The 21,876-nt window shown below is 44.0% G+C and overlaps 1 protein-coding gene across 5 annotated transcripts in view; it reads left to right on the forward strand.

The window, feature by feature from the left end:
• Positions 1-21,876, forward strand: part of sox6 (SRY-box transcription factor 6) — a 170,434-nt gene that overhangs the window by 55,611 nt on the left and 92,947 nt on the right. For all 5 annotated transcript variants that reach the window (XM_053512661.1, XM_053512662.1, XM_053512660.1 and 2 more), the window contains 2 exons: positions 4,992-5,238; positions 8,022-8,232. In XM_053512661.1, coding sequence (XP_053368636.1) covers positions 4,992-5,238; positions 8,022-8,232 — 458 coding nt within the window. The remainder of the gene's footprint in view (positions 1-4,991; positions 5,239-8,021; positions 8,233-21,876) is intronic.

A 21,876-nucleotide genomic window follows, 5' to 3' on the forward strand; every position in this document is an offset into this window, starting at 1 on the left:
GTGTGTGTGTGAGGGGGAAAGAGAGAAAGGGAAGGATTATAGACACGCCATGCTCCCTCTCCATTTATTGATTAATCCAGTTTGTTAGCTGTCTGTTGTTATTGTGTAATGGAGTGTGAGCCTGAGAGGCCCGGTTAGGACGACCAGCCGCCGCTGTAATCATCTCCGCAAGACCAAATTGTTCGATTGTGAACCTTAACGAGTTCTGAACGCACACAGAATAGACTGAGCACTGTTTTATTCGTCTGATTTATTTATTTTGCTCTTTGAGAAAGCGTCACAGGCTGTGACTGAGCAGAAGAAGGAAAACACATGGCAAGTGTGAGGTTTTTACTTTCACTCCAGAGTGAGCTATTAAGGCAAATATTAACATGAACATTAACGCAAACAGGCAGTGGTGAGGTGATGCATGTGCAGCTTTCATGCCTTCATACTTGGCCTGGGTTAAACGCACACCGCTGCATGCTCAGGTTTGGGGAAACGGAAGCGATTTGCTGAGAACTAAAGTACAGAGAGAGTTTATTAGGAACCGGAGTGATGTAGGCGAGGTCGAGGAACCGTCAGAGCGAAGAGGATTTCTTGTTTGGTTTTTGTTCGTTTCGTCCCACTAAATATAAGGAAATTTTAATATTTAAATATGTTACATTAACATAAAGCTAATGTATATATCAAGTTTAAAATATATATTTTTTTTATTAAAATACCATGACATGATTAAGTCAAAGATTGACAGGTATGTGTACGGCACAAAACAAGCACAAACACACAGCTAGTATACTGCTCGAAACACCACGAGAACACTTAGTCCCAGTTTGACTTGAACGCCCCTTGTTTGTGTGTTTGTAGTCAAACTGGGACTAAGTGTCCCCTTAATGTTTTTGAGCAGTTTACATGGCGCTATATTTGTGAGTCAGTCCTGAGCACTCAAATAGTATCTCTCTCTCTCTTGCTTACTCACACACTCACACACTCACACACACGAACTCAGTCCAAAAAAAAAAAAAGGTAATTTTAAATGTGAAGAATAAAACACTGATGCAAGCTTGCAGTCGTACCCTGCCGTCGCTGCCCAAAACTGTCCTTTATTTGTATCGTATTGTCGTCGCACTGTATCGTGAACACCACATCCTGTATCGAATCGAATTAAAAAAGTAGTGCGTCTCATCGTTAATTGCAAATAAGGAACGAATAAAAGATCTGAGCCACACCCACATAAGGTTTAGAGACACAGATCGTTCTGTTCTCCGCTTAGCATGCGCTAAAAGGTCGACGTACTGTATATCCGAGTTATTAACCAGCGATATTATTGAATTATTCATCTAAATGATAAAAAAAAAAGTGCCAGTGTAAGGGTCTGGGTGTGGTTTTGTGTGTGTGTGTGTGTGTGTGTGGTCTCAGCATGAGGAAGAGGATTCAATTAAATAAATGATAACGCCTCTTTACATGTTTACCGCTTGTGAACAAGGACGCGCCGTAAGAATGCAGAATAAACCCTGATGAATTTTACACCCAAACACACACACATATGCTGCTCACCCACTAACTCCACCACACTTTATTATTTATTTTTTTTGGGTTGGATCCATATTGTTTCATTATCATAACTGTATCAGTGGGGAGGAGGAGGAGGAGGAGGAGGAGGAAGAGGAGAGAGGTGAATATTAGCCTCATGGACATGCGGGCAATGAGGTCGGGGCTGTGCAGAGAGAGCGAGAAAGAGAGCAAGTGTGTGTGTGTGTGTGTGTGAGCCACAAGCTCAGCCCCAGCACTCAGCCTTGGCTCCGCACACGAGCAGCTCGACCCTCCCGGCTCCCCTAATAAATTATTAACTCCAACTGACAAATACAGTTACGGAGCCCGAGCGCAGATCTGTTGCATTTTCTAACAAGATTGCTGTAGACACATGTTACGAGAGGACAGAGTCAGCTCCTCTCTCTCTCTCTCTCTCTCTCACACACACACACACACACACACACTCTCATGGCTCAGCAGTTTGACTGATGGTTGGAGACTGGAGGAAAAGTGCCTAAGAGACTGAATATTTTAGAGGTAAAATAATACCACTTGATTTAGTGTGTAATACAAAAGAAGTGCTTTGTTTCACTCGCAATCCGCTGAAGAAACACCGAGCGCTTTGGATCCATGAATAAAAAATGGGGGGCAGAATCGCCCCCCCTTGCCCTTTACATTTTTTTTATTCCTTTTATGTTTCTAAACTTTGCTTTGATTTCTCTTTTTACGTTTAATAGCAGATTTTTTTTTTTGTGTGTGTGTGTGTGTCAAGACATCAGGACGCTCACAGGTCCAGGTCTATGCCTTCTCCTCCACCTCCTCCGCCTCCTCCACCTCTTTCTGGCTGTCTATGTTAACCGACACATGCCATGTTTACACAGCTGTTTCAGTGTGTTTGATTAACTTCCACAGCCGTCTATTGTCCACATATAGATGCACACGACAGTCACAGACGCTCATATTGTTCCCGGCGTGCGAGCCGCTCTAATTAATGATCTGCATTTAATGATTCGTATCGAGAGGGCACGCTTGAGTGCGTTTATGTGTTTGTTTTTGTGAAGCTGTGGTCCTTTTGTTCATAAGGGGTCAAAAGCTGGGTGGGTGAGGACAGAGAGAGGTGGACAGGCGCAGATGAGTGTAGAAGGAAGTAGATTGGATTGGACAGGGGAGACAGGGTGAAGCTGGATGTAGATGAGGGTTAGACAGAGTGATACTGTAGATGAGGATCGATGCATGAAGGGAATGTGGCAGACATGATAGACAACTGGTAGATTGTGTAGCCAGGGTTGAACACGGGGTAGATTTGGGGTACTCAGGATGGACAAAAAAAAAGGGGATAGAATTTGATGATGAATAGTCAGGTGAAGAAGAGGGTGTATGGGTGATGAACCGGGTAAAAAAAAAGATGAAGAATAGACACAGAAGGTACTAGGCGTTGTGGATGGAGGAAGATGCGGTAGTCGTAAGGTAGGTTTTTTGGAAGAGAGGGGGATAGACTACATTGGATGGAGAAAATGTGTGGTAGAAAGAATAAATGGTGGTAGACAGGGTAGAACAAGTGGAAAAAGGGGTAGACATCAGTAGATAGGGAATAGATAGAGGTAGATGGGGTAAAGAGGGGTAGGTAGGTGGTAGGAGGCACAGATGGGGACTAGGTAGAGTAGATAAGGAATAGATAGGGGTAGACGAGGGTACTTGTGTTAGATGGAATAGATGGTAGTAGACCAGGAGGAAAATTGGTATATGGGGCTAAATCCAAGCAAATGGGGAACACATAGAAGTACAAGGGTGTAGACGAGGGTATATGGGGGGTAAATAGTGTAGATTTGGTAAAGAGATGGAGAAAAGAGAGGTAGATGGGGTAGACAAGGGTGGATGGGTGTTAAATGGTGTAGTTAATGGGGGTAAGAATAGTAGATTGTGAATGTATAGAGATAGAGGGGGTAGTTGAGGGTAGGTGGGTGGTAGATTGAATAGGTGGTGGGGAACATGGATTGTATTTTATTGGAATTGTTGGACAGGGAAACTGAGGTAGATGGGGAATAGATAGAGGTTAGATGAGGGTAGGAAGGTGGTGGATGAGGATACTGTATGTGGTGCACTGCGGGGAACGTGGATTTGGTATTGATTGGGTAGATTGTGGTAGACAGGGAAACAGATGTACATGAGGCATAGGCCAGAGATAGATGGAGAATAGATAGAGGTAGACGGGGTGGATGAAGGTAAGTGGACAGATGCAGGAACAGATTAACTTCGCTGTGTCCGTCTGATTTGTTTTCATCCCCCTGATGCACTTCATGCTGTAAAACTTGGCAGAGCTGGGAGTTGGAGTTCTGGAGACACCTTGGGCTGCCTTCATTACCCAGCTTGCCTGGGTTTCATCTCCCAGCGGGCAAAAAGAAGCCATTAGCGCACAGTGGAGGGAACCTTGACTTCTAATTCCTATGCCCTCTGGTTCCGGTGCCAACTCGACCAATAGTTTTTTATTATTATTTATTTATTTTTAATTTCGCTTCAGTTCTCCAAGTCTTGCTTACTTCATAGCGCAGCATAGCCCTCCCCGGCTAATAGTTAGCGGTGTGTGTAGAGTCCTGAGGTGCTGTTTAATTGCTGGATATCCAGCATGGATAAACCGCACAGAGCAGACGCGGGAAGAGGGGGATTAGGAGTAAACACGTGCTGGCTGCTTCTCAGCACTTCAGATCAGTGGGAAAGCCTTATGATACAGTTATTTATACCAAGAGCTTAATTAGATTAGCAGCCTCCGTATTAATTTCCCCCATTGTACAGACCAGCGTGCGGGCGCCTGTGTATTAATTGTCGGGGAGCTCGAAGCGCTCGGAGAGCTCGCAAAATTTAAACCAGATCTTTTTTATTGATATTATTATTTTTTAAAATTCCTCTTGGCTCGTACCTGGTGCATGTGGAGCATCGATGACTTTTTCTGTTGCTCGTTAATTTGAGTAATTTTATTCGAGTGAAATAGCGGCGTAGTTAAAAGCTCTGGTAATCTGTAGAGGATGAAAGTCAAGTTAATTTGAGAAGAAAAAACAGTGCAGTTGGAATTTTATGTCGAGCATGATGAGCTGTTAAAACCAGTTAATTAACTGGTTGTGTGAAGTAAATTTTGCTTCACCAAGCTCGTGATGTATGCTTATGCTTAGTGCACAACCCGAGGAGAAAGCAACAAATCACAATGCGCGAGGTGTCTCCTGTAATATGAACCATGTTTTATAATTGTTTATTGACTTGTTATTCTGGACGAGTGGAAGGACGCCCGGGCCGAGCCTGTTTTATAGCATGCAAACCTTCTTAGAGTACCATGAGACATTCCTGGGTTATTTACATTAAGTACAGGCTTTTGTGAGAGTCCGAAAAACACGGCATAAAAATATCAAAAATGAGGAATGCCTTGAGACTCAGGAGATTAATTTCGTCCTGTCTGACGTCGCCCCTCTTGTTTGTCTTTCCTCTTGCAGCAGAATCATGTCTTCCAAACAAGCCACCTCTCCGTTTGCCTCGGGTGCGGACGTCGGCGAGGACGGAACGGGTCAGGAGCGTCTGGTTTGGGAGAAGGACGAAGGCACGGACCCGCTGGCAGCGCCGCAGCTGCCGATTCACAACCTGCTGCACGGCAAGATGCACGGCGAGGAACTGCCGCCCGTTAGCAGCAGCGTGCCGCCGGAATCCGACTGGGACAGCCTGGTGTCGGCCCAGCAGCGCATGGTGAGAAACACACACACACACATACACACACACATTTCCTCAGTGCCTGGAAACCCAGCACAGTCCATTTACACCCGTAAGACTTGCTAATGTTCTGCGTAAATGAGTGATGGATGTAATATGGCTTCGTGTTCGGGTTCCACGGTGTGTCCTGCAGGGCCGAGGTTCTGACCCAGTCATTCACAGAATAAAACACACACGGGTAACAATGACTGAAGAGTTACTCGTACTGCCGTGACATTGATTATTGATTCAGTTTATTCTCATATTTATGTTATATAGAACAAGTTTGTTCCTTTGAACACTTGTTTCTTTACCGGTGTCTCTTTTATCGTCTCTTTTGAAGTTAACAACACACAGTCTTGTCTTGTTAACGAGATGCCACGACAGCCAGTGTGTCTCTTCTTTCTCATCGTGTTACAGCCTGCCGATGCCGTTGAGCTCAGAATTAAAAGAAGAAGGAAAAAAAAAAACCTTCCTGCACCTTTAATTATTTCTCAGGACATAACCGAAATATAAAAATGGAGGAAATTGAAGCATGAAATTAAGGCACTTTTGCTTTTAGATAAAACCGCTCCAAAATATAAGTTTTACTGCGACTCCACCGCCATCATGTCTGACACAGGCGATGCATTTTAGACGCGAGGCACATGTCCCTGTCTCTAAACACTGTGACGAATTCACGTCCCAAGGACACAGAACGAGTGTAACGGGGCGTCCCTCTGTAGACCTCTGGAAAGAAGACTTTGGCCAAATTTTGGGCTTTGAAGTTTAAAGCCGTCCGCGAGTGGCTGGAGATCCCTCGCCGAGCGAAAAAGTCGCGGTATTGAGTTACATTTCACGTCAGAGCGATTTTATGAATCTATAAATAGGAAGACAATGAAGGAGAGAGAGAGAGAGAGAGAGAGAGAGAGAAAGAGGAGTTCTTGAGAGAGAGAGAGTGTGTGTGTGTGTGTGTGTGTGTGTGCGCTCACTCAGTCTCCATGGCTTCTCTCTATTGGACACAGGCACTTGAAGAGCCTCTGACAGGCCCTCATTGTTTACTGCTTATAAAGGGAAATTGTCTCCTCCTCTCTTACCGCTGACCCAAAATCCACTTAATCCGGAACAGAACATAAGTGAAGAACTGACCCAGAACCAAACAGAACCAAAGTGTTGACAGTTTCTATTTATTAGCATTCTCTAAGGTATACGGTTTCTACAGTGCACTCACAGGGATGTGTTCTGTAATGGATAGTAATGATATAATATACAATTAATGGAAGGAGTCTCCAGTGTCAGCGCTTTCTAAGAGTCATACGAGAGAGAAACGTCTCCATGACATGCCGTTATGGGAAAATAATCAGCTTCAGGGTGCTAACAGGTAACTCTGCTTCATCGCACCACACACAGTGGTTTATTTCTGGGTGGTCTCTCCTCCTCCTCCTCCTGTCTCCCTCTCTCTGTCTTCTCTCTGTCTTATGGAAATGCAGTGTGTTGCTCAGGTGCTCGATATTACAGCATGCATAATTGGATTACCGAGAGCTTTTGTGTGATTGGTGTAATTAGGAAAAGCATTATAAAGACATAAAGAAGTTCTCCGCTGTCTTCTCAGGCTCAAGCCGTTTTTCTCTTCATATAACGAGGGTAAATTAATTGTGCTCATTTGATCTTTGAGAGCGCTTTTCATTTGCAAATCACAGATTATTAATTTCTTTTAACAACAAGCCGAAGGGTAGTTCAGGAGAGTTGCTGTAAGGGAGAGAGTTTTGTGACAGGAACAGGTGTTGCGCGGTAAAAAAAAAAGAAAAAAAAAGGGTGGAGGCGGGTTGGATCGCCGCGGAGGAAGAGTGTGAACAGGAGATAAAAAAAAAAAAAACTAAAATAGAAAAGCAGTGTTTTTATTCTGCGTGTAAAACCCCCGTGCCAGACGACTACTCTGAATTATCTGCTGCATAATCGGCTCGGCCCGTTGCCCTCGTGCCCTCTTGCCCTGTCGTCCGTCTGTGCCCGAGGCACCATGCTGCACGGAGACCGGCTGCTCCGCGTGCACATCTGCTAACCTCTCTCTCCGCTCTCGGCTTTTCACATTCCTGAATATTTTCGGGGATTAAGCAGCTCCGTATACTCTAGCACGGAGCAATCCCGTGCTCTTTTTTGGACCCGTCCCAGAATTCCTTCCTCCGAGTTCCTCTGCCCCTCATCAATCACGAGCTGCCACGGTTTCACAATGCCATTCCGGGAGGAGCTGGAACGAGCTGTTTTAGGATTATAAGTGCACGCTAACTTTTACGATTTATCCCTCGTCACGTTCTAATCTCAGACGATTGTGATCGTAGACTGGCACGGGGATTCCTTCTCGGATTCGACTGTAGAAAAAAAAAAAAGTGTCTTGTGAAAGTTCGGGTCTCAGGCGAGATCCCAGTTAACCACTAAAACACGCGCAGGTGGGATCGCAAAACAACAGCCTCTCCAGACAGGCCTGAGATTTACGAGCGCCCGCAGGATTCAGCCCAAAAGCAGCCAGTCACTGGAGGGGCCGACAAATCGCTCCAACGCAAACGACACGTTAGCATGGAAGTGCAGCAGCGCAGAGGAGAAAGACAGAAAACGGCACTCACGTTATCGCTAAATGTAAGATCTAAAGGTTTTCTGATTATCTTGTGAAACGTTAATGCTTTCGACAAACCACAAATCACGGCAGTTCCTCTTCCCCTTCTTCCGAGGCATCTGGGAAAACGCTCAGTAAAAGATTTGAGGCCTAAACAATCTCCTCTCCCTTCCTCTTTGTTTTTCTCCTTTAGGAGTCAGACAGCAATAAAGTATGTTCCCTGTACTCCTTCCGGAATAACTCTACCTCTCCGCACAAGCCGGAGGAGGGGGCACGGGAGCGAGGTGACCTGCTGGGAGCCTCCGCCTTCGGAACGCCGGAGCGCCGCAAAGGGAGCCTGGCCGACGTGGTGGACACGCTGAAGCAGAAGAAGCTGGAGGAGATGACAAAGACAGAGCAAGACGGTACGGGAGGCTTCATCGTGTGTGATTCTGAGTGTGTGTGTGTGTGTTTAAGAAAGAGAGAGAGAGAGAGAGAGAGAATTAGTGCATGCATGCATGTGGACATCTGTGTTTGTACATGTTCATGCACAAGTGCCGTATTCATGGCTTTAGTGAGAGCCTGCAAGCTGTGCATGGACGGCGTCAGGCATATATCAGTGTCCTTTTCTCTCACTGTGTCTATATTCTCATTTTCATACACACTTCATCATCTCCACACACACACACACACACACACACACACACAAGGCATGGAGTCAAACCTGGGAGGACTGACGTGGCCATGTTTCCAGTTTGTTCTGAACGGGTTCCAGTGTGACAAAGAGTGGGTGGCACTACACCTCGGGCTTAAGTGTGGTCCGCGCGCCGCTCCAAGCCAAACTCTCAGAACGTAAAACACACGCCAGCGACCCGACGCCAGGAACATTACCTTTTTATTCTTCAGCACAGACGACAGCATTCATTCCGCATAATTCAACTCAACCTCTAACCAAAATAACCTCTAACCCCCCCTCTCTCTCTCTCTCTCGCGCGCTCTCGCTCTTTTAGTCCGAGTGAATGAAATTCAGTTTAATTAAAATGAATAGTGTGTATAATTATTCAGTACTTTAATACTTAAATGCATAATTTACACGACTGTCAAAATCCGTTTAATACAGTACATCATTGAATGGATTTTTAAAATGCAGGAAATGACTTAAAAACTTTCGGGAATTTTCTTGACGCCGTCAGGCTGTTATGTAAAACAATGAATATTCATGAAGATGCAAATTTGTGCATTAGCGGGAACGCCCCCACTGACATCACTATCCATAGCATGAACGAGATCGAATTATTATTTAAATCAGCATAACTGTTTTACACTGAGAATAAAAGCAGCTAAACTAAAAGTAAACTAACAAAAACTAAACAAACATAAACAATAAAACAAATAGAAATATTGATCACTAATCAGCGAGCTTACCAAGCGTAGCCTATTCCTGAAAGTTTTTATATTTCACATTAAAAAAAAAAACCAGAAGCCATTAAAAAAAAAAAAATCTAAGGATCATAACTACAATATAACCCTCGATACATGAATATGTACGAATATGTTAATTAAGAAACGCCCCTTTTCCTCCTGACATCCTTAATATATAATATATAATATATCCGCTATTAACACGCGAGAGACGGCGATCTCACTACGATCTAAATCATAGTTTCTTTGTGATTAATTTAATCTTAGGCTCACATGCCTAAAATAACGTCACCATAGAGACAACAACAACAATTACATAAAATTTATCTAAATTAGTGTAATATGTAATATTGGTGTTGTGTTTGTAAAAGATTTTACAGATCATGTTTGATCTAATAATCGGATATAATGTTTCCCTTATATATAATATCATATAATTTATTAAGTGGTTTTTAAAGAAATATATTTTACTGTACTAATAAGAAAGTTTAAGCGTGTCTCAGGCTCGGTGCAGGCGCAGTTTTTTTTAATGTATTTTTTAAAAATTATTAGAATTATTATTATTTCAGTTCCCGGCATTAGGAACGAGTCCAACATGTTGCTCGGGAGCCAGGAGGATGTCAGAAAAACAAATATTAAGAATACTTGCTTTAATAGTGCCTCTACTCTTAATTAGAACTAAGTAAGACTGGATATAGCAAAACATATACCACACACACACACACACACACTTAGTCCAAGGCTTCTCCCAAGAGACACGCCCGACTCATTGGACCGTCTGGGGAGCACTTCATCACATGAATAAATTAGACCTTAATTCATCTAAAATTATTTTTCTCCTCTAACTTTTCACCCTGTTTTCTTCTCCCTGGTCTAATCACTTATTCCTAGCTGACGGTGGCCTTGTGCGCTATGGCAAAGGTCGGAAAAACATTTTCAAAAATCTGACCCATTTTAATATGCAGCATCGTTGTGTGTGTGTGTGTGTGTGTTTGGTGTGTGTGATTCGAAGACGACGTAAATGAAACAGATATTATTGTTTTCTTTAAAGCGTTACACCAACTGCTGTGTTTTTCTCCCCCGGTCTTGTACACCGGTTGATGCGATTCCCCTCGGCTCGTGTCCGTGATTAGCCGCGATCAACTGGAAGTCCTCGTCAATATAAAGGTCTCGTCTCATCACGCGCATTAGCTCCTGCTCTCGTTTTTTACATTTTTTTTTTATGCCACTGCGGCCTTATGCTAATGAGTCCCAGCTGGTACGGCCGGTTCTCGCAGATATCTAAGTGGTCAAGTGCGGCTTGTAATCCTGAAGGCCGTGTGTTTAGAGGGTGCTTTAGTTTCTAGTGTACAGCTGTGTTAATCTGGACTTAATGGAGATGGAGTCGGAGACGGAGGCCGATGTGGCCTCGAGCCCTGATCACTTGCCCCGTGTGTAAATAAACTTGAAGAAATTAGAACTGGACTTGTGCGAGACGAGGGGGTTGACAAACGCTCAGGACGTCGCGTGGAACTCTTAGAACCGAGAGGTTCAGTGACCGTAAGGTCGCATGAAGCTTCCTGAGTGCTCTGATTGCTCGTCATGAATGTAAATTACTGAGGGTTAGCAGCTAATGTGTGTGTGTGTGCGTGCATGAAATAACCCTTTTTTATCATGACTGTAAAAGTCGTCGTTGTCATTGTGACATGACTGATGTCAGGCCGAGCTAAACGGCTAAAACCATCTCTTAGCTCACGAGCTTACAGCCAGATGACACGAAGGCATGGAGAACAACTGTTGCAGCTTTGTCTTGAGGACTAAATTCGAACCATCTGTCTGCTCATTGTAACTCGCTGTAATTTGCTTGTTCAGAAGGTCACGCAGCCTTAGAACATGTCCGGACCTTAATGCGTGCGTTTTAGCGTCCTGTTTGTGATGTTCGACTAAATATCACGGTATCATTAAGTACCATTTAAGGTGGTGCAGCTGGTCGATACGACATTACTCCGCTTCTCTTTCTCTCTCTCACACACACACACACATGTACACACACGTACACACACAAACACACACACTTAATTAAATGTGTATGCCGAGCCTGAGAGTCGACCGCTCTCAAATTCAATCAGGTCTATTAGAACTGGCCGGAGAGGAAGTCGGCCCCGGATCGTCATCTCGCCGCTGCCTTCTCTGAACCCGGCCCGTCCCGTGGCCAATCGTCTCCGTGCCTCGTTCACTCCCCCACCCCCCACCTCTTTTTTTTTTTCATCATCCCGCCGGCCCTGTACTCGTCTAACAGGTCCTTAAAGTGCTTTAAGTGCTTGTGACCGCTCTAATGAATGAAAATGTCCTCCCCAGGCCCGCAGGACTGCATTACGCTGAATAGTCACCTTCACTGTAAAAGCTCCTCCAGGGCCAGCCGGGCCTAACGATTGTGTCAGACGCTTATTTACCGGCTATTGTAAAATGCATTATTTATGGAGAGCTCTCTCGACAACACTTGTCAAAGAGTTAAAAATGTCAAACGTAAGTAGGGAAAGAAAACAGAGGTAGTGGTGGTGGTGGTGGAGGGGGTTTGGGGGACGGTTAGAAGAAATAAACTTGTTGGAAATGTAGGGAGGATAAAAACAGAAAATTAACATCCATTACAGATTGAAGGTGACCTTGAGCGGGGTTCATAAGCAGTTTAAGCTAGCCTTTATGTAATGCACTAATCAATACGGTTTAGCGCTGATATACGGTACGCACCCTGCTCTCTTCCACTACATCTAGTTTTGAGTCTATAAACTCTTTTGTTGAATGGAATCAATTATATTTATGATTTCTTTTTCTTGACAATAATAATTAGCACGCTTAAGCACAACTCCTGGTCTCTGCGCTTGCTCAACACAATGCAACTGTGCTTTTAATTTATTTTATTTTTTTTCTTAGTGTCAGCACGGCCATGCCTCACTCGCTCTGAAATGCCAGCGGAATTTCTGACGATCCGACTCAAGCTAATTTTTCCAGTCCCGCAGTAGTTGGACGGCAGCGAGAATCTCGGAGAGTCAGACCGAGTCTAGCTAAGGAAGCCCGCAGCTTTTCCTAGTCTGGGCATCGGAGAGTGTACGTCCATGCCAACTTAGTCAGCAGTCTTGTTCTGGCAGGATTGCCTGCTCGTGGCTCCTGGTAAAAGCTTGTTAGCTGCTAATCCGGTGCTTGTGTAAAGACCAGGGTTACACGTTTCAGGTTCACGCTGAGCCCGAGGAAGGAGGCACCGCTTTCTGATTACGCGTATGACTTTTATATAAATTTGTTTAGATAAAATGCTCACAGGTACTCGTTGACAAAATTTAAATATCACTATAGAAATGACTATAGAAACAATCCACCAATACATGAACTAAGTGTGTTAATATAAACCTATGAACCAACACCTTCTGACCATAACCCAACAGTGGTGTGAATGGAATTAGACCAGATAAAGCCTCATTTTATGATGCGTCCTGAAATACCGATCTCTTGCATCAGCAGTTGTTCGGTCCGGCATTCTCCTCTTGCTTTTTTAGCCGTAAAGTGAAAGGACGGGGTCGCGTCCCACTTTTAGCGTGTGTGGGAAAATAATGCCAAGTGCATTTCAGAGGCAACAGGTGGAGAGTAGTGGCCCTGTCGAGGAGCGAGTGAATTACGCCACCCCGGGTGACCCGTTTGACAGAAGGAACAGTTGCTACTGTGGCCTGCGTGAACGTTTTCTCTGTGCGAGGTAACCCTAGCTCCTCCGAGGGGGTGCATGAAAGACGATGGCGAGGACGCCGGAGAATAGAGACACGGCCGCTCGGTGTACACCTGGAGCTTTGTGCATTCAGTCGAATGTAACGAGTTTAGCATGAAGGAGCATGTACAGCGCTGGCGGCCCACGCCGAGGCTGCATCTCTGGGGTGCGAGGAGTATTTGCAGAAACCTCCCTCCTGGAACTCGCCTAATTCTGAAGCAGGTGAGCTGCAATCCCAGCTGCGTACGTCGGTCTACGTGACCTCTCCCCTCTGGCGCACCAGTCATCTGGAAAACTTCGCTCTACGGGTCTCTCTCGGGTCGCCGTGGAGATATTTATCCTTCACTGGATGTGAAAAAAAAAATCTGTACGCGCTTCAGTGCTACGTCGCATAAGTGCAATTTGAGTTTATTTGTAGATATAGCAGGTTTACAGAAATCCTGATGTAGATTAAGTCTCTAATCAGGAAAGCATTTCCATGTGGTGTGGTATATGCAGAAGACTGCAAGCTAATATATACGTTTTTTTTGTTAAATAATCCTCACTCCATGTGTGGCACAGTTTCAACCAGATCGTCGAGAGATGTGAAGATTCATGATCTCGGGGCAGCAAGCCGTTTTCCCGTGTGTCATTTGTGTTGCATTTTTATGACCCCTTTGAAAAGGCTTCAGTTGAAATAATGGAGTTGAGAAGTGAGAGCTCTCAGTTCGCCCTCTCTCTCTCTCTCTCTCTCTCTCTCCCTCCTTCTCTCTCTCTCTCCTGCCTCCTTGTCATCTGCCTCTGGGTTTATTCCACCTAATTAATAGGAATCTTTGTTGTAATGATCCGTGGCACTGGCCCCCTTGACTCGATGCATATGCAATGAAGTCGAGGCCCCTCTTTAATTCCTTGGCCGGTCGCCGGAGCGAACCTGAATATTTGGAGGCGCTCTTCAAATGCGTCTCTCCGTCCACCAGCACTGGCCGAACATCAGTCAACCTCCTTCCCTCTCTCATCTTCTCTCTCTCTGCTTCCTTTAATAGGGTTGGCCCGCTGCTGTCCACCTTTGACTCGCGCTGCTTGTCTGAATAAAAGTGCCTGCATTAGATTACTGTGTGTGTGTTTGTGTTTGTGTAAGTGCTGGTGTCAATGTGCGTTAGCGTTGAGGAGTGTTTGAAGGTGTGTATCCGTTCAGGAACCTGGCTTGTCACTTTTATTCGACCGAGACCGACAAGACACACACTGGAATGGCTTGTTAGGCCACGTCCTGATCAAAAGCCGCTCTCCGGTCTCTGGTCAGCGTTGTTGTCAGCCTGTGAAGCAGACAGTAAATAGACTTCTGCTTCTGGTAAAGGGGAAAAGCCTGGCCTTGGCAGTGTGTCATGCGGTGAAAAAAAAACGCAAGCAATTCTGACGAGAAGAGGCAGCCCTCTCCTCGACACCTGGTTCCTCTTCTGGCAATAGGACACTTTCACACCGATTATTCAGAATCCGAGTTTGAGTCTCACTCCTTTGTTTGCTGTTTGGTTTTACGTTGGATGTAATTAATTGAGTAAAAAGAGTACACTTAGCATCTTAGCAGGTGAAATATTCTTTAATCTATCTATAATTTCTTAAAACAGGTTTACAACAAATCAAAGATAAGATTATAGCTTAAATATTAATATAATTAAGCTAAAATAATAAAATAATAAATTAAAGCGGTGCTGGCTCAGTAAACTAAGTTGTGTTACTGATCGGAAGTTGGCGGTTTGAGCCCCAACTCCGCCAGGTGACTGCTGTCGGGCCCTTAAACCAGGGGCGCTGTAAAAATGGCTGACTCTGTGCTCTGACTCCGGCCTGCTAACAAACAAAAAGCTGGGATATCCAAAGAGTTAATTTCACTGTGCAGTAATGTGTATGTGATGGATAAAGACTGAACTTAATGAAAAACGTAATCTGATTTGAATTTACACTCATAAGATCAAAATCTCTGCTGCTATTAGCAATTAGAAAAGGACGATGATCGAGGCTAGTCTAAAACGAAATCAGGGAAAATGTCACCTTATTTGGTTTGGTGTCAAACTGCACCACAATCTACCCTCTAAGATGAGTGTAGAGTTGAAGTCCTCCTCAAACAAAAGATTTTCTTTTATTGGCCAGAAATACAATGATGAAAATAAGTGTGCCACAAATCACAGAATCACACGGACACATTAATGATCCACTTTAAAACATTTCCTTCAAATCTCCCGAGCATGTGGCGGATCTGCACTGCAACCTGAAACTCACTGTGTGTTCGGTTCACCTCCTGCAGGTGACTCGATTCACCTTTTTTTTTTTGTCACTTTAGCAGTTGGAAGTGAAGTGCGATCATCCCGATCAGAGAGGGCTTGATGTGTCTTTAGCATCTAAGAGAAAAAACAGACCAGGAATCGATTTGGTCTAAACGTCTGAACGCTGAGTACGTGAAACCGTTGTTGCATCGTGTGGACAGAGCAGAGAGGCTGTAATCTCCCTATCCCCCCCTTTGGTAACTCAGCAGGGCCTCCAAACCCAGAATCCCTTGCTCTAAATAGAGCACTTCGCCTTTGCGGATGACAAAAGAGGCAGCTGCTCCTGCCTCAATGTGCCATTCTTTGAGGCCCTATCGCCTTCCCGTACCGACTCGGGTTGCCATTAGTCGACAGTAGCAACTGCTCAGGAGCATTCCAGGAGCCATCTTCCCTCTCCAGCTCAGCTGTTGACTCAGTAACCCCCCCAAAACACACAAACTGCCGCCTCGTCTACCCCTGTCATACAGGAAGGCAACACAACGCCTCCATTGTGCCTCCTCCTTCTCAAGGCTCTGTCATGAAGCTGGAGCTGTCCAGATAGGAGGAAGCAGGAGCAGCCAGGAGCCGCGAACAGAGCCGTGTTTGTCCCCCTCCCTTCCTCGCCATAGGTGCTTCTGCTTCTCAGCTGCGACTGACAGAACCCTCACAGAGCGCTCGATACACCGCCGCTTAAACACAGAACCAGAGACGTAGGGGTTAAAACTCATCTGTGTAAGGTAGTGTGGGCCAGTGTGAGGTAGTGGGGCAGTTTGAGGCAGTGTAGGGCTATGTGAGGCAGTATGAGGTAGAGTGAGGTACTGTAGTGTGGAGTAATGTGAGGTAGCGTGAAGCAGTGTAAGGTAATGTAGATCAAAGTGCTTCTTTCTTTCCTTTGAGTAAATGTAGGTCTTCTTCACCCACATGTTCTTGCTCCTGCTGGGATTCGATGTGTTCTCCACCCGGTGCTCCATGTGGAGGAGAACCCATCCTCGCTGTACTTGCTAAGATATGTGGAAGGTCTTCAGGACGTAGCTCAGCAGTGAAGGCTTTGAGCTCCTGATCAGGAGGTCACAGTTTTAAATCCCGGTTCATGTGAGCACATGACCTCCTGATAAGTTATAGTTACAGTATATATATGTTTATATACATTCAGTTCTAACCTGAATGACGCCACGCTGTCAGAGAGCTGACGAGAGCATGGAGGTTTGTCTTGGAGGCCCGGGGCAGGTTGTTGGGTTACAGAGGGGGGCGGAGGGGTTTTAATTAGCTGCTGTTTTATGCGACCCCTCAGTGTTCGAAATAGCAGAGCGAATCCCGGGGAATGCTGACACGCAGGAACAGCGGGCCGCGCCATTAATGAGCCCTAAATCTGTCATTGTGCAACCGGAGCGGCCCGTACGGAGCGAGCTCCAGCCTTTCTCTAGATTAAAAACACTGAGATTAAGAGTTAACCCTTACGTCACTGGACACACACACACACACACACACACAGACTTAGGCTTCAAGATGCTCGGGTTCAGTGCACAGGTATTCTACACAAAATACCTGTGACAAATGTGACAAGAGTCATCTGACTGGGTTCAAAATAGTAACACACACACACACACACACACACACACACATGGTGACATACACCATGTCCAGCTGGCAACAAATGCTATGTTCAACGTGTAAAACACACACGTGTAACACAGACATATGCACACACGCACACACACATACAACAAATCTTTCCTGCTGCTTTTATGGTTAGTTCTTTCTTTTTTTTTTTCTTTTTCTTTCTTTCTTTCACAAATTCAGAAACTTTCATTGTCTCTTTCTCTCCTTGACACACTCTCGTCTCCTCTCCTTTGGTCACTCGAGTCCCAGACGCGGATATTTCACACACACTCGTGACGTCTCAGACTCGAACAAAGACACGATTTAATCATCTGCGATAAAAACAAACGTCTCTGTCTTTCATCTTTGTCTTTTTTCTGTCCATGTGAAGCTCTCATGCTGCAGAAACATGAGCTCAGAAACGTCAGAAGTAACAGATACGAGTGTTTTACTGCGATGCCAGCTCTGCAGCACACGGCTGTAATTATCCCCCCCCCCCTCTCTCTCTCTCTCTCTCTTTCTCTCTCTTTAGGAGCGTCCTCACCTATAATTTGAGGTCTGCTCAGGTCGAGTGGTTAATATGCTTTAAGACCCCGTCATCTATTACACGTCATCATGTTCCAATGATAGCTTCAGATTATGGCTTTGGATTATAATTAATGAATTGATGGATGGATAGAGCGAGTTTTTCTGCTCTTTTCTTTTTTTCCCCTACATCTCTAGCGCCACTTAGCATAATGCTGCTGCAATTAGTGATTTTGGTAGTGAGGCACTTCACACGGCTGTCACTTCCCCCGAGTGTCTGAGGAAGAAGAGCACTGACCTTCATCACCACACACACTCTAATAAAACCATAAAGCCACTGCTTTCCTTTTCACTTTGTAAAGTTTTTACTTCTCTCTCTCTCTCTCTCTCTCTCTCTCTCTCTCTCTCTCGGTGTGTATGAGGTAGCTTGGTCTTTCCCAGCATGCTTTGCTGCGTACGGTTGAGTTTAAAGAGGGAAGCGCTGCTGATTGTTGCAGCGCTCCGGGCCAAACAAAGGCCCATTGAGTCTCTTAGAGCCGGAATGTCGAGGGAACTTCCCTAGGAATGGGAATTCTTAACCTTTTAAAGTGCCATGGTTACTGCGCATCACCAAACATCAGCCTGTGAGGGAGAGGAACCAACAATGATGACCTGCAATGAGGGACAGGAACTGGGAGGAACTCTTGGTACTGGTCATGTATATAAGAACCGTAGGCTGACATGGTAGTAAACAGAACCCACTAGAGGGAACCGTAAACAGAACCCACTGTAAGGAACCTTAAACAGAACCCACTGTAAGGAACCGTAAACAGAACCCACTGTAAGAAACTGTAAACAGAACCCACTGTAAGGAACCATAAACAGAACCCACTGTACACAATCATAAACAGAACCCAATGTAAGGAACCGTAAACAGAACACACTGTACACAATCGTAAACAGAACCCAAAGAACCCACTTTAAGGAACCGTAAACAGAACCCATTGAACAACAATCTAATCAGAACCTGCTGCACGACACTGTGTACAGAACCCACTGCACGGGACCATAAACAGAACCGTACCATAATATATTTTATATTCTCTCCTGTCACTCTGTAATTTTAGAAAGTTTTTCGAGTTTTAAAATCAGTTTGTTTAAGACGTGAGCGCCGCGTGTGATCTTGTGTTTAATCGCGGGATGATGTGGTCGAGTCTCAGCTCGGTTCCGAGAGTGTCGCGTCTCATCCCGTAAGATGAAGTAAAGTTTCATCGGCTGGATCTGACACTTGGCTTCACCTCGCATTTGAGTCTATTCACGAGGTCTCTCTCCGTCTGGGTTTTTTTTTTTTTGTCAGTGAAACCCGTTCATTTAGTAAACGCTGATCGCAGTAAGCGACATTATCCACGCAGTTCTATTAATTTAACATAGATGAATAAATGTGAATGTTTGGGAGCATTGATTAGCAGCAGAGTTTCTATCTGACAGTTAGATTGCAGGGTAGCCGGGGAGGAGACGCTGCACGGTGAGATACCCCCTAATTTAATTCTTCTGTGAAATTATTATAATTTATTACAGTGTGTGGGCTCTAATCATTACCGACATCAAATGGAAATTATAAATTAAAATGAAGTCCACACATCGCTGCTTAGCGCTTGTCCACACCGACACTGAAACCTCTCATCAGCGCTGCACAAAGTTTCCGTAAGAAAGCGCTCGTCTTCCTTTCTTCCTCTCTTTCTTTATTTTTAGCCGCACCTTCCAGAGGAGAAAAAATAGATCTGTTTTGTCGTCTCAGATCACATCTGCGTCTACAGAGATCAGCCTGCTCTCTCTCTCTCTCTCTCTTTCTATAAATCTTGTTTCTTTATTTTTCTGTTTTTCTTCCAATAAAGTTGCAACATTTACAACATATATTGTAGCACTCCTTCCTTCCTTCCTAAATGACTTTTTAGATATATTTTTTGTTTTCTTTTCTTTTTGAATTTTTTATTAAATAATGCATATAACATTTACAATATTAAACATTCGTTTTCCTCTTTCTTTGCTTCTTTCTGTTTGTCTTTCTTTCTATTCCATATTATTTTGTGGCCATTTTCTTTTTAATCATCCTTTTTTCCTTACTTCCTTTCTTTCTTTTTAAAAACTGTTCCTTTTTTATTTATTTTTATTTATTTTCTTTCTTTATTTTTTTCAATATTAGTTTTTTTTCTCTGTTGTTACAACTTTCTTGTTTTCTGTCCTTGCTTTAATATCTCACATCAGACAACCATATTTTCTTTCTTTCTTTCTTTCTTTCTTTTCTTTCTTTTTTAAAAGAATTCCTTTCTTTCTTTCTTTCTTTCTTTCTTTCTTTCTTTCTTTCTGCCAGATATTATTCAGTTTATTGCGTTTTTCCCCTCGCTCTCTGTTAATTTTCTCCCATTCTGTGGAAAGGTTGAGCTCATTATGGACGAACCTTAACGAGCCGTGCCATGAACAGAACGTAGCGAGTCGCATCTGCCAAGAAAAACCAGACAGATGAGAGCAACGAGAAAAAGAGAGGGAGAGAGTGGGAGGAAGTCCATTTTGTTATCCAAGCATTAAATAGTCTTAGTCTTTTTTTTTCTTTAAAAGTGACCTTGTGGAGCGGAGAGAAGTGCCGAGCTGTACACATGGCGTCCATCGGGGCGCAATCACGCACAGTCCTGCCACCTCGGGCTCGGACATATGTTGAGTTTTATTTCATTCTTCTGACATTAATCCTATTCGCCAGCTGTTCTGCCAGCTGCCACTCTCCAGCTTAAAGTGGAGATTGCAGTTCTGGGGGCTCGTAGTACGGCCTTATCTTGGCTCCTTATCTCTGTTGATTGGTTTTTTTTTTTTTAATCGCTCCTTCCTCCTGTTCTCCCTCACTCCCTTCCTCTTAAGATTCCACAAGTTGTACTTCTTCTTTGCAATCTTTCTTGCTCTTTTATCTAACTTTGTTTTCTTCCTTTATTTATTTTGTTTTTGCCTTTCTTCCCCCTCTGGTGAAGGCAAAGTGAGACTCTGGAGTTTGGGGAGTTTTTAATCTCCAGGCCAAGTCCTCGAGTCTCCATTCTGGACAGCTGCCTCGAGAAAGCGCTGGCCTTGGTCTTGTTTGACATTTATAATTCAGCACGGTTCTTTCATATAGACATGCAAAGGCTTTGCATCGGACGCCCAGAGAGCCCCTCCTGACAAGATCAGGAGATGGCAGGGGGATCTGAGAGAAGAAGACGAAGAGGAAGAGGTTGAACCGGATGGAGGGGAAGTTAGCTGGCACCCTGTCGAACCAGCATCGAGAGGAATAAAAACCAAACAAACAAAACAACCAACATTCTCATCAAAAAAAGCTTCTTCACCTTTATTCTCGAGTGCTTAATTGTCTTCTTCACCTGTGGCTTCAGAGCTTCAGACTGCGTCCTTGATTAGATGTGACTTTAATCCTGTATTCAGAGCAAATTAGGGGGATTCGCCAAAAATGTACTGGATGAAAATAAAGATGCAGAAAATTCCTTGTTTAAAGGGCCCAAGCACTTTAATTTTTTTATTACACAAACATTAAAGGAGAAAAAGACTATCTGAAGTTATTATATTGGTTTTGCTCTGGCGCTTTATGATGACAAGTAACGCTAAGAAAAAGAAACTTTAAAGATCTCTTTAAAACTCTATTATTACCCATCACCCCCCCCATTTCTTCATTTCTTCATTTCTTTATTCTAAATCAAATAATGTGAATTAATTGTAGAAAATGGGAACAAATATTTTACTGTGACAGCCTGCAAACTTTAAAAATACAATTTAAAAACAGGTTGTTTATGTATGGGGGGTGGGGGGGGGGCGTAATAATAGAGTTTTGAAGGGATCTTCAAATCTCTTCATGTGACATGAAGCTGCAATTTCAGTGACAGTACCGGAGTAACATGTATAGTAAACCAGATGAGTCCTTGCATTAAGCCTATTATACATGCGACATTAGATGCACTCGCAGCGCTGTTAGTAACCATTGACTTATAACTTATAGCTCATTACCAACCCATTCAAACCACCATGTTTACAAAAGTAGTCAACCAACGTCAGGTAGATTGTTGTGCATTTTTTTCAGAACCTGCGACCTGTGTTCCAAAAGTTCTTAAACTGGTTCCTTATATGAGCCTTTTTGTCTTCATGTCCTTCGTGTTTCAGTGCCTGAGAAGAATCCCTTCCTGTCTCTGGCGTTTCCTAATAAACTCACTCTTTCTCGCAGCTTTTGCTAGATCCATTAATAACTTGAAGCCTGATTAACTTTGCAGTAAAATGGATTTGTGAAGAGGTCGTGTGTCGAGCGCGCTCTCGAGAGCGGTTAATTCAAACACACTTGACGCACATGCGTGTCGTTCTGCGTTCCTCAGGGGACTAGCTTTGGAAAGAGCATGGTCTGTGAATTTATTCTGCTTTAATTGTCCATGTAGAACCATTTTTATAAAAAACCTTCACATTTAGAAAGCCACGAATCATTATAAGCAAAAGAACCTACAGAAGAACATGTCGAATTCCTG

The sequence above is a fragment of the Clarias gariepinus genome, chromosome 15 (genome assembly GCF_024256425.1).
Source record: "Clarias gariepinus isolate MV-2021 ecotype Netherlands chromosome 15, CGAR_prim_01v2, whole genome shotgun sequence".
NCBI classification, from domain to species: Eukaryota; Metazoa; Chordata; class Actinopteri; order Siluriformes; family Clariidae; genus Clarias; species Clarias gariepinus.